The sequence below is a fragment of the Clarias gariepinus genome, chromosome 1, assembly GCF_024256425.1.
Source record: "Clarias gariepinus isolate MV-2021 ecotype Netherlands chromosome 1, CGAR_prim_01v2, whole genome shotgun sequence".
Classification (NCBI taxonomy): Eukaryota; Metazoa; Chordata; class Actinopteri; order Siluriformes; family Clariidae; genus Clarias; species Clarias gariepinus.
This window is the reverse complement of record NC_071100.1, coordinates 37,336,150-37,350,145: the sequence shown is the minus strand read 5'-3', so window position 1 is coordinate 37,350,145 and position 13,996 is coordinate 37,336,150. Positions and strand designations below refer to the sequence as shown.

At 36.6% G+C, this 13,996-nt stretch overlaps 1 protein-coding gene across 1 annotated transcript in view; it reads right to left on the bottom strand.

The window, feature by feature from the left end:
* malrd1 (MAM and LDL receptor class A domain containing 1) overlaps window positions 1-13,996 on the bottom strand; it is a 76,759-nt gene that overhangs the window by 43,462 nt on the left and 19,301 nt on the right. Inside the window, exons 16-20 of the mRNA XM_053503736.1 lie at window positions 10,514-10,727; window positions 10,045-10,292; window positions 6,944-7,229; window positions 3,225-3,470; window positions 659-816 (exon numbers count right to left, since the gene is read on the bottom strand). Coding sequence (XP_053359711.1) covers window positions 659-816; window positions 3,225-3,470; window positions 6,944-7,229; window positions 10,045-10,292; window positions 10,514-10,727 — 1,152 coding nt within the window. The remainder of the gene's footprint in view (window positions 1-658; window positions 817-3,224; window positions 3,471-6,943; window positions 7,230-10,044; window positions 10,293-10,513; window positions 10,728-13,996) is intronic.

The following is a 13,996-nucleotide window of genomic DNA, read 5'->3' as shown; positions in this document are numbered from 1 at the left end:
GTCTGCCCTACAATTCCCTGTATACGGAAATTACAACAGGAACAATAATGTGTTGAAATTAGAGCAGCAATAAAAACCTTCCGTTTATACACAGTTAGAGCAACTTTTAGAGTTGCACTGTTGCAGAACATTAATCCACATCTTCTGATTTGAGAATTGTCCCTGCCCCTGTGTCCCTGTAAAGCTAGGAATATATTACATTTATAATACTGTAGGGACATTCGGCAAGTTCTTACAAGGACAACAGCTTTAAATTTATTTAAGTGCTGCTTTTCATTTAAAGACAACAAATCCAAAAAGAGCCAAAGGGTTTCCTATTGGATACCAAGGTTAGGTTTTTAATGTATGCATAGCAGTAATTAGATGCATTAATAATGAATGTCCTGAAAGGATAATAAGACAAATGTGTGTTTGTGTGTGAGCACCATTTCTAATGAGTACTCCCGATGCACCAAATGAATGTGAAGGAAACCATGCAAGTAAGAGCCACACAGACTGCCGTTTTCTAATCTATAACCTTTCTTTTTTCTTACGCTTTCCAGTAAGATTTGATTGAACTGCCTATAGATTTACTTCCAGGGTTCACTTGGCTAACGGTGTTCCCTTCTTTTTAGAAAATATATACTTAACATGAGTATAATTCTGTAAAGTATTTTACCTTTAAGAAGAGAAGGATAACACCTGTTGCCTTGGGGGATATGTAGTACCAGAAAGACAGTTTGCAGGTGGCGCTAGACTCTTTATATACAAAACTTCTTATATGAGCTTTATCCCCTTTTAGACCTACGGGAGTGGCTGCCAAATACAAAAAGTGACCTGCGAAGTAGAAAAGAAAAAAGAAAGTAAAGAAAAGGGTATTACAACCAAGAATACATCTACAGACATTTGGGAATGAAGCCATTTAACTGACATGATTAACTATTATTTTCTGCATGCTACAGTATATGCAATGCAAAATAATCTGTCTTATATACTGTCTGATGACAACATAAGCTTATTGTCATTTGAATTTCTTGTGTTTAAATCTTATTAAAAACATCCGAAAAAAAACTCAAAGTAAAAAGTAGATAAATTTGATGAGATATAAAAATCTCATGAGATATAGTCTTTTTAAAGACAAAACAAGATAAATTACAGTACTGTGCAAAAGTCTTAGGCCAGCGCTTATTTATTCATATTAAGATAAATGTCATTAATTATATAGATCAAATAAATAAATGGGAACAAATGTTTTACTGAAACAGACTGCAAAAATAGAATTTAAACATCAGTTGTTTATGTAACGATCTCTAACCTCTACAGCAACCTCATTTCACCTCTCATCTGTTCCAATCTCTTAGCATTCAGCATGTCCAGTATACTAAACACCGGCCTGATCATCTGTCATCATAGGCATCTGTTTCTCACTGGTTCATGCCTTAAGTTAGATGTTTTTATTTTATGTATGCTTAAATGATTCATAGGTCAGTGTGTGTCTTAACAAACAAAACGTTGCTTTGAAGTTGGTCAGGTACAGGGACTGCCAAAAATTTGCCTAAACCAACAGCCAAATAATTCCTTCAGTAAGCCTGGAGAAGTTTTCCTCTTTGGAAGCAAAATATGAAGAAATGAGGGGGTGGCTCAAGACGTTTGCACAGTACTGTAAATGCATGGGTGATAGCTATCAGCACAAGCACATTGCATGCCTTAATAATCACCCTCGCTTGTGTCTTGTTATCCTTGTTTAGTGCCACTATTTAAGTTCTAGCTTTTCAGCATCATACTGTCAAGCTTTTGTTGTGGTTGGCATGTGTGCCTCATTATCATTTATCTCTAGACCATCTCTTGCATCATATTCACAGTTCATGTTTATGCTTCTTGTTTTTCCAATTCTTTTTAAAATGGTTGTCCTGTCTCCAGTAAAATATTTGCAGTGCAATTTTGCATTGTGTGGTCTCAAGATGCCCATCGAAAAAATATTGAAAGTAAACTATGGCTGCATTTACACTGGCAACTAATTCTATTTTTTTCTGATGTCGGACACAAATGGAATATTGTCTGCTATAATGTAATTCTTCACATCTGACATCAAACACATTGAAAAGAATTTATATTTCCAGAATATATCTACGTGAATATCCAATTTTGGCCAATATCCAATTTTTCTTTTTTGTTTATTTTTTATAAATATTATCATTGTTATGTGAAAATAGACTAATAATTAATTATTCGACAATGAAATGACACGTGGCTCATTCGCAAAACACATGAAACTTAAAGGATGACACTTCAATCTGTGAGGGAGTGCCACCAAAAAAACGCAGTCTAGCAACAGAACCTAGACTGTATATAAGGTTACAATCAAGGATAAGGATACAATTATGGCTGCAAAGACAAAGCCAAAATATGAAGTCAGGAATTTTGCATTTCAGAAAAATGTAACAGTTATGAGAGTAAAAACTATTTTTCTTTCTCCATATAATCCTCTGCTTCACTAATGCTACTTATCCAAACAGGTGAAAATGCCTTGGAATGAGATCAGGACTATACGGGGGATGAGGCAATCTCTAAGTGCAAATGGTGCTCATGAATAATCGTGTGTGCAGTTCCCACTTCTGCAAGTTGATGTCTAATTTTTCATTGATTTGCAAGGATCAGATGCTCCACTCGCTAAATGTTTAGTCGGATCGAACAGACGTACAACCTTCTTTTTTTTTTGCACCATTTAAATGTTTTACTACGGCTAAGAGTCTCATCCCTGTACTGTGCTTGAAGTCTGCTGTAAATGTAAATTTTACGCCTTCATTCATGAGAAATTTGATTACATTTGAAGCCCTGGTTTGACTTGAACACCATTTGTATAAAGATTCTAAAGATAGTGGAAGCAACAGTAAGAGACAGATATTGAGGTTTAATGTTGGTCTAGTCTGAGCAAACTCACATATTTAGCTTTATGTTAGGTCAAATCTTTATATTATACCTCTCTTATTTTGTATGTTTACACATTTTGCTTTTGGGTTAACTATTTACTTTAACGCACCCATTCTACTTTACATTGTAGTAGACTACAATTTAGCATACTGTACGTGGATCAACATATGGTGCCAAGATGGCTTAATAGTGAGCCTAGAAAATTTTGTCAGGGGATATATGTCTTATGTATATGTAAACAAGCAAGAGAAAAAATACAGATATGTGTATGATGCGCATAAGTAAGCATCTAAACACCAAAGTATTCTTTGTACCATTTTCATTTATGAGAGTGTGATCATATGGTGGTCTGATGCTCTGGGCGGAGCCAGTCCCTAGCATTAAATCGAAATTGTCTGCATGAGAACTCTTCCATCCACAACGTCCATCTTCGAATGTACAGGAAGTCCCGCAATTCTTTTCATCGCTGTTGTCTCCACAGTTGTCAATAAAATCACATAGATGCTCCGGTTTGTAACAGTTGCCATTGTCACAGCGAAGTAAACCTAGTGGACAGAAGTCTTTAAAAAAACAAACACAAATAAGATATGATATTAAAAAAAAATTGTGAAGATAATTAATTATGTACACACGGTTTAGGAATGGGAGGAATGAGCATCGTGCATGGAATGAGATCTCTGCTTGTGGGAATTTCTGGGTATTAAAGGGGTGATGAGGCGTGAGGAAAAGGGGAGGTTTCTGTAACGAGTGATGAAAAGAATGAATAAATTTGCTAATCTGTTCCTCCATTGCAGAGCTCAAGGCCAGAGAGCGCCTCTTTGTTTACACCATTCCAGTCATCCATTTTTTCCCTCTATAGCACTTACTGCTAGAACAAGATTTATTTTTTCAATGTAATCACCATCAAAGCCCCAAACAGAACACAATCCTGAACATTCTTGTAAAATCTACACATATCTACACACACTAAATCACAGACTGTCAACAGATAACAAAAAAAAAATTCTGTGGCAAACAAGAGGAGAAGTATGGTGGGTGGTGTGAATCATATCTCTCATCAGGGAATCTCTCCAGTGGCTCCAGAACAAAGTGAACATAATTAAAACCCTAAGCCTGAATCTGATGTGTAACGTAATGCAGATCAAATCCACATGACCTCATACACCCTGACTGTAGATGTGTGCTTTACATATAGTGTAAAGTTTCAAATTATGAAGCCACCAGTTAAACTAAACATGTCATCTCCTTAAGCATGACTGAAACTGATAAAGACTTTAATACACTGAGGACAATAATCCAGCATATGTCCAATATTTAGTCATTCAGGTGTAAAAGCAATTCACTCTCTTTTTTATGCATATGTATTACATTTAAATTCAGTATTTGAATAGTCACATCAAACAAAAATAATTAAGCAAGCAGCATGTAAACAGGGAATTAGAAACGTTTGATTTAATCAGTAGTTATTAATTAAATGGAACATGTATTGAGTTCAATGTTGGATGTTTTGATAATTTAAAAAAAAAGTATAAACAGACAATTATACATGTTAGTCCCCTGGTATTTAGACTTTCCTTTACACATTTTTAAATCTATTTCTACCAAACCAGGGCTAAGGAAAAAATGAACTTTCTTTGTTGCTCAGTCCTCTTTTTAAATAAAAGTAAATTTTGCATTTCATATGGATTTCAAGTTTCCAGAGTCTGGAGGAAGAGTGGAGAGGGACAGAATCCAAATTGTTTAAAATCCAGTGTAAAGCTTCCACAGTCGATTATGAGTTGGGGTGCCATGTGTATGCTGGTGTTGGTGCACTGTGTTTGATAAGTCCAGTAACTTGTTTGCTAACCATGGGGTTACTCTTTGCACATTGACTCATCTGACCTAAACCAAATACAGAATTTATTTGCTATTATCTAAAGGGAGATGAGAAACACCCCTCCAACAATATACTGTAGACAAGCTGAAGGCTGCTATCAAGGCAACCTGGTCTTCAATAACACCTCAGCTGATTGTTTCCATGCCATGCCACATTGATACAATAATTTGTGCTAAAGGAGCCATGGCCAAGTATTAAGTGCACAAATGAACCAACGCTTCCAAACTTGGACATTTTGGGAATTGGTAACTCAGTGGGTTAGGGTTAATGATTGGAAGGTCGGCAGTTCAAGCCCCAGCTCCACCAGGCTTCTCTTGGGGTTCTTTCAGCAAAGCCATTAATCCTGTCTGACCCGAGGGTGCTGTATCATGGCTTGACTTGTTTCTGTATTGTAAATCCTTTTTTCACTTTACGTGTAATGAATCTAGAATATATAAATGTTTAACTTTTTCAATGAAATAAAAAAACCCTTTTTTTTATAATTAGAATTTTTTGCGATGCACTGCATGCATGTGTTTATAACATGATGGTGTAGGTGTGTAGTGTAAGTGTAGATTTCATTCTAAAATACAACAGAATAAACTTGGTGGGGGGGATTTGCTTAAAATTATCTTTTCTTATGGTTAATTGCTGCTACACAAAACATCAAGAATTTATCATGTACATCAAATAAAAGCTGTGACTACAGGAAAATATAAAAAATATTCCATACAGTTAGGTTGGAATTTCATACAGTTAGGTACCGTTAACCTGACAAACTTGTTACAGTGTGAAGCAAGTATGATTGTATGCAGATCACTGACTGATATCGCCGTACTTCAAAGAATTTGTATATATGAAGACATTTATAAAAACATCAAGTTTTTCATGTCATCAAGCATCACATCAAGTCAGGATGACTGTTGAATTTTATAAAAAATGAATCTATAAGAAAGTCATTACATTTGCCATAGGGGTTTTCTTTTAAAAATTTATGCAGACACATTTATGCAGAGGCATACTGCCAAAGAAGGTCCAAGCAGACACAGCCATAGCATGGTCTTTGTTTTCAGACCGACCACACACAGACTTAGTCAAAGAGTCACACACTAATACACACCAAGCTTTTTGTACCACAGGAACATTTGTTCCCATTTCTCACACCCTGCGGTCTTGTCAATCAATGTGAAAACCAGCTATAGATTAGAACATCTTTCCTCCCTCTCTATTGCGCTCTCACTCATTCTGCCTCTATCTCTGAGGACTCAATGTGTAAATAAATGAAGGGATGCTCAAGGGCCCCTTTGCCTTTTACATAGAAAGACTTGCTGGACATCAATTTAGGCAAGGTCTATACAGACACAGACTTACTAATAAGAAAACACGCTTAAAGAAGTGAATTATCCAGAGCAATTAATGGGCAAACTCCAAATCTCTGAAAGCCACAAACAGTAAAATGTCTGTTTTCTTCTAAATATAGTAGAAATACTTTATAATCCTAACTTCATTTTCTAATGATTTCTTCTATTTATTTCCTTCACCCCATTCTACTTGGCACTTTGAAACATAATGGCATGACTTGGCTGTGTTCCTTTGCTATTACCTTGTGTTTTGGCAGACAACCAATTGAGATGCTCCTCCAGGGCAAAACTCACAACAGACAACCTATCAGTGCTTAATGCAGTGAGAGAAAACAGGCCAACCCCGGGGAGGGAAAAAGAGAAAGGAACAAGAATCTGAATAAGAGTGTTATATGGAATAAAATGGTGATAAAATAAGGATTCATGTTCTGACTGCATTAACCTTATGGAACTGTTTTAATGGTGCTTCTGACATAAGATAAGGCTAAGAAAAACTGGTTATAAAATGAAGAAATAATATAAGCAATATGGAACAACAGACATCACAACAGGAGGTTATTAAATATTGCCACAGTGGTATAGGAAGGGAAAAAGCAATAATGCATGAGAGCCACAGATTTGACTGAGCAAAGATAAGGGCGTTGAAGTGCTGCAATTCAAAGAAGATTTTACTTTAAATTGATATGGACCACGAAGGTTGGCAGTCCACAGTTTATGCCATCTGAGTTAACAGAACAGAAAGAAGGAGGTCTTCCTGAGCTAACACAAAACAAAGTAAGATAAAACAGAAAAATCAGCAGACAGAATAAAAGCATACCAACGTTCGGAGGGTCTGGAAGGTTTATCTTTGGATCATTGTTAAAGAGACAGCCTGGCGAGAAAGTGATGTCATCTATGCTGATGTCTCCCATTCCATTTCCACCCATCTTGCCCTCAAACATGACTTGGAAATTCTCTTTAGAGAAGAGGGGTACTTCCTGTCTGATCCAGTAGTTGCCCTGATACCCGGTGAGGTTGAGGAGGAGGGAGATGGAGAACTTTGTGATCATATACACACTCAGTGTGCCAGCGCCCTCACCAGACATATGCAGGTAAAACACCATCTACAAAAAGGAGAGATGCTCTAAAAAAGGCTTTTTGCTATATCACATATTATCATAGGTACTATTGATGTTAACAAGGTTTGGGCCTCACTTTTTGTCAGATTCATGAAGAAAGCTTGTAACATCACATTGACATACTGACATACATACTTTAACATGGCCAAAGTTATGTAGACACAACTGTGTAGAATATATTTGTATGCTGTAGCTTTACAATTTCAATTCACCGGAACTAACAGACCCAAACATATTCTAGCATGAAAAAGCCATGCACAAAACGAGGTTCATAAAGACATGGCTCACAAAAGTTAATGTCAAACTCAAGTAGCCTGCACAGAGCCCTGACCTCAACTAATTCCCACAGCCATGCTCCAAAATCTAGTGGAAAGCATTGGGGGTATTTCTAACTGCAAAAGGTTAATAAATCTTGAATGGGATGTTCAACAACCTGGATTGTCCTGTAATAGTAATTTACATACAACATTGTGATTCTTTTCTTTCTTTTTTCCTTACATTTAGTGATGGCCAAAATATTAAGACAACATATGCCATTATAATTTCCCCTAAGCATTTCACTAGTTAGTTATCTGGCTAAGGAGTTGTGCTAAGTAGCTTCAGCTGGTTAAGTTAAAGGATGGTGTAAAAGTTTTTAAAGGTGCCTAAAACTTCTCAAGTAGATTGTGAACCGCCGTGGCAAATTTCTCTATGTGATCTTTAGGAAGCAATCAAGCAGACATGGATTGAACAAGTGACACCAGAGCACTGCTGCAGATGACTTTATGACTCCAGTCAGATATAGCAGGTTTTAAAGAATAAAGAACTGAATGCTATATATTTACTGTTGTATGGCAATTTCATTGCAGAAAATATTGAATTATTCATAATTATTATTATGAATTAAGAATTTAAACATTGTATTTCACTTTTGGCTTAATACTTTTTGTCAACACTGTACAGTATATCTAACTGCAGTTTTTTGTTTTGGCTAGCAAGTTGTATGGTTTCTTACTTAGCTAGTTATTTAGCTAAAGAGATTACAACTTATATTTTTAGCTAGCTAGCTAACATTTTGTGACTACTTAATTCTGTTTTTATGCTCACATGATGGCAAATTTTAAGCCTATAAGTTAAGTTGGTAAATTGACTAAGCTTTTCTGAGGAGCATGAGGACAGTAGGACTGCAGTAACATTTAGAGCTAATCATGCCATACAGTAAGTGGTTTAGCACTTTTACCTCAAACTCATGTGAGTAATTAATGCTTTATTCTCATAGCAGTTCTGCAATACCATAATGGCAGCAAATAATTAGCCCCTTACCATAGAAAGTACATGGAATTTCTCCCAACTTCATACCATTGCAGTAAAATAGTTTACAAGACAGTCTTGAACTCTCATTGAATGTAGATTGACTTAGCACTGAAAGCTAAGGGTGTATATGTGTCTATCAGTATGAAATGCTGTGTGTTCTGTGTAGCGTGCAGTAGCTTTTCTCTGTCTTAGATAGTGAAAAGTTGCTATCAGCATAGTAAGCAGTTCAAGACAACAAATTTTCTTTTAAACAAGAAGTGGTTACGAGCCTCCCACAACGTGGTGTGCTGTTTGCAATACCTTACTGTATTATTTATTGTAGCTTTTTTTAGACTAGCTAGAAATCAATCAAGCACACACAAATCAGAATTTTAATGTCTATTTTCTATTTTCAGTAAGTACATTAATAAATAGTTTTGACAGACAAATACGAAATGATTTCTGTCAGTTCACTTCTCTTTCCTCTAGCATTAGCTTATATAGCATTGTTTCATTTGAGTCCTTACAGTAGCCTATAAGACAAACTTGGGAATTTTTTATTTTTATTTTTTGGCACCTGTAATTATTTTTTCCCAACCCCTGGTTTATGCATATTAATAATAAATATATATAAAAAAAGAAATAAAATTGAAGCATATTGGACTGCTTTATCACAGACGTTAAATAACTGCCACACTACTTATGAAATAATGAATGAAAACAAAACAAAAAAAATTAACTCTACAGACAAAATCCTTGCAAAAGCACACAAAATACTCTCTCTCTCACTCTCTCACTTTCTCTCTCTCTCTCTCTCTCTCTCTCTCTCTTTCTCTTTGCCTGTCTCCCTCTAATTGGCTCCCTGTCAGGATGGTGAAGTGCAATTGATTAGTATTGTAGGTTCATTTGAGGCTGGTCTACAGGTCTTTTCCAGATGACCAATCATTTATATATCCCTGTCTCTTTGAGCCTTTCTTACTTTCACAGGCATACCAAGAGTGAATAGTTGATTGATTCTTGCATGGGTGCATCTTAAAATTAAAGAGAATCATGTGAAAATGATTTGACAAAAATGATCCACATGCATTTGCCCAGACACAGACAGTGTAGAACATGATATAGTCTTTCCTCTATTTTTCACATACAAACGCATTCACATATTGACATACTCTCTCTCTCTCTCTCTCCCTCCATGAGAGAAAGGCTTGATAGCTGATAGAGGTAAAGGCCAACCAAGATTAATACCTTTTAACCATTATTGGTGTTTTACCATATCACAGAGACAGCTTTTTTCCATCTTAACACCATTTCACACAACTACTTCAGTTAACCACTTAATCACCATATAAATGACCATATAAGCCACCCACCTATCCATCCAATCCATAGTCATTGGTCTCACCTCATTTTATTCTAAAACAAAGTTATGTCTATACTGTAAAACTGTAAGGACGGCTGGTGGTGGTTGAGTTGACTTGAACACAGATTACATTTAAATCCAAACTAGGAAATACCCATGATATCTGACCTTGCATTCTCTGCTGCTTTGGCTGATCACTGGGCTGGAGATACGAGCTATGTCTCCTGAGGATTTGGAGAAAGAGTTCTCCTTGTACAGGTAGTGGCCTGATGAATTACGCAGTGTGTGGTCAGTCGACGGGCCTGTTCCTCTAGTGTCTCTTCGCCCTGCCTTAATTAGCCAATCAGAATTGTCATTCTCCAGTTGTTGCCAGGAGCAAAGGTCAAATTCAAAGTTACAGTGTCCATGAAAGACCTCTGGGGAAAAAAAGAGACATAAAAAAAAAAACATTTACTGTAAATGTATGTTTGTTTTACATTCAAGATGACTCAAAACCCTCAACCCTGGTGGTGTGAGGCCATGGTGCTTTAAACTATTGAAGACCATATGTGATAGCCCCAAAGAGTGTTATTTTAATACATTTGTTTTTATTTTAAAAATGTCTCTACGTTTTCTATGTATCTGTGTAATATCTTACTGCAGATGTAGTGGTTCTCGTCTGAGCCGTCACCACAGTGGTCGATAAAGTCACACATATTGCCATAAGGAACACAGAGTCCATTAGCACATGCAAACTCATTCTTCGTGCAGGGAAGACCAGAGAAGATTGGAGGTGCACAGTCAATAAACTCTACATCATCAACCACCACATCACCCATGTAGCTAACACCTCGCTTACTACAGAGGATGACCTGAAAGAACCACATGCATTGGTACGTGGTAAAAACAAATTTGTCTTATTAGAATTTGCAAAAACATTTTATTTATTTATTTAATTATTATTTTTTTTTTCTATTATTTTCAAGATTCAAGATTCAAATAACTTTATTAATCCCAGAGGGAAATTGCTTAAATAAAGTTTAATAAGGTGAGAAACAAAGTAGATAATGAAAAAATAGAAACTTTAGCATTTCAGGAACCACTTCAAAGCTAAGTACTCGTTAGAAAGGACATTAGAGAGTGTCTGCATGAACCTGCAGGTGTTCGTGTGTTCAGGATGGATGGAGTGTTGATAAAGGTTAATGATGTAAAGTAAAGGACCAGCTGATAAAGGTTTTTCTGGAGATTTTTTTGGACAAATCTATTCACCCCAAGAGCCACTCCAATCATGTGTGTTTGATTAATTGTACTTAATTGTTTAGTGAAATTAAATGTTTGTTACACAATTGTACATAATATATTTCGCATTTGGAGATGGCGAGGTTAAGTGAATTTGGTTGAGTGATTACAGAATAATTTGGCAGGAACCTTTAGTACCATCTGGTATTGGGATCCTGGAATCAGAGTGTCAAACACTGGATCAGGTTAGATAAGTTTTACTTTGTAACAGCACACTGTACAATTTATAAAGGTTAAAGACTTTTGTTGTGGGGTGGAAAAATTCGTTGTTAGGATTTAAATGCAACAATTATTGTTTTCATGTGGCATTTTCATTATTTTTTAAATATTTTTTTTAAATAACAATTTTCACTTTTTGTTCAGTGATAACTACTGTATGCTGTTGACTTCATTTCAAAGCAATATTTTACTACTGTATGCTGCTGACACAGTCATTTCAATTACTGTACCTTATTTTTATTTTCTGAGAACTAATTGTTAAAAATGTCTTCGAAAATAAAAATTCTGTCTGCTTGGACGTGACTTTAAATGCCAAACTATCTGAGAATAATTGATGTTTAGAGGTCTTTGGGATACTCTGTTTCATTCTCCTGTTATGGGGGTGGATAAAAAGAGCAGGATAGTGCCTTTATAGAATGACAGGGTTACTTGTTAGGGTGTTGTTTAGTCAGGACCAGTTTTTCAGACACTGCCAGGCTAATTATCATCACTCTTTCCACACTAGTGCTATCTTCTGTGTCTTCTTTGCTACAGTATTTATGATCACGGTCCTGTAATACTCTGTGCCTTCCCTGTATACTATTATTCTATTCCTTCATTGGGTCATTGGGTGTGCCTTAATGCATCATTGACATCTAGTAAAACCATCCTTCGACCGCATTCACTTAAAGTAGTGGCCAAAAGTATTGATACAATGTTTTGAATGTCACTCAAAAGCTCAAAGCAAGTGACATGGAGAAAAGTGTCAGATACTGTGACTGGTTCCGGAACATTCGGGAACATGCTGAATTGAAATTTATCTGGCAAAAAATCAAGATCACTTCCAGCATTGCATGTAATACAATCGATTACACATATGTCACGGTATGTAGCGTATTTTCTTGGTTCAAATTGCTTTATCATAGCGAGAGTTATTACTAAATATTCACTTTTGAGTGACTTACACCTGTAAGTGTTTAAACAAAATTTAAACAATTTACAACAAATTTAATAGACTTATGAAATACTGGAAATTCTTTAAGACTACTTTCATATGCGTTGTTAACCAGTATGTGAAATGTAACAGAAAAGTTTTAAAGGGGTCATACGGGCCTACATGCACTTTTTTAAGCTGTTTGGACTGAACAGTGTGTTAGGAGAGTGCGTACACAACCACTCTACGATGATAAAGAGCCGCCCAGTGATTTTCTTTTCATTTTCATAAAATAACATGCCCCTTCTGAAATCAGGCCAATCTCAAATGCCTTGCAATGTGACGCCACACCGACAGAGGCCGCTCCTACTATAGTTGATTGACACTGGTGTTTTAGCAAAGACCCGCCCCAAATGAGAAGAAGCTGTCGGCCATTGTTTTTCGCCGCTGGAGCAAAATGGCGCTTAAGCGAGTGTGGTGTACAGTTGTTGGGTGTAATAGCGAACACAGCAGTCGTCATTCACTACCTAGGGTTAGTGACCTAGGGTACCTACCTAGGGTTAGGTATCTGTGCCACTAAGGACGCAGTGGCTGAATTTAGTTTTTAAAGCTAACGTCCCCGCCGATCTACCTAAATGCGTTCATGTTTGCGCTAATAATTTTTCACCAGACTGCTTTATAAACGCGGGTCAATATAAAGCAGGTTTTACTACAAAGCTCCTCCTAAAAAAATGGAGCTGTACTAACGCTTCGTGTTCCTGCTTCATCTTCACCAGGCTCGTGAGTGTAATTTCTTTTTCGATGAATCTTTGCAGATCGCCTTTTCTAATAGTCACGATGAATGCGGAGTGTAAGTTAACTTATACTCTCATAGAGCATGGTTATGGCTTCTTCTCTATGTACATATGTCTCTATATAATTTTTAATCGCCCGTTTATAATAAACAATGTATTAAGGTGATTGTCTAGTTGCAAACGGTGTACGTAGTCGGAAAACTATATTATGCTTACTTTTGTAATGTTAGATGGTTTATAACCGTGTCTGTCGAAAATTAAGAAGTCATGTCAACACATCAGTAAACAAATCGCGTTCGTATCTCTCTCAGTAAGCTTCTCCGCTTTTGTTGTTATTGCTCGCGGCAGCGTAACAGCCCGTTAATTCATGCCCATGCAGTGACGAGAAAGACAAATCGAGTCGATGCATGTCCATTCTTTTAATTTCTGCGTTGTCAGGCGATATTACAAACTTCCGCGTAGGTTCCGTACTTAAATCAAACCAAAAACAACTTAAGAAAACAGGCTCAGGCTTTATATTCCAGCGTTTTTCAGTGTGAATTGCATTACCCACAAAGCATTGCCCGCACTGCGTTGTGGGCAATGCTTTGTGGGTAATGCAGTCCAAAGCATTGCCCGCACTGGACTACACTCCCGTGGCTATACCCCACGTGTGTTGTGAAGACACGCCCCACAGAACTGGGGGGCGGGCTCAGCAGAAATCATAAGCATTTAAAGGAGCATGTGCTGAAACAGGTTGCTGAGAACAGAGCTAGTTTTTACCAGTTAAAAGTAGTGTTTTTTTACACAACCATTGAGAATTTTTAATTAAATATATTACAAACTTTTCATTAGGACTCTAAAGATCATATTAACATTTAATGAAAAATGTGTCTGGATGACCCCTTTAAGGCTAATTGGCTCTCAGTTTATGAGA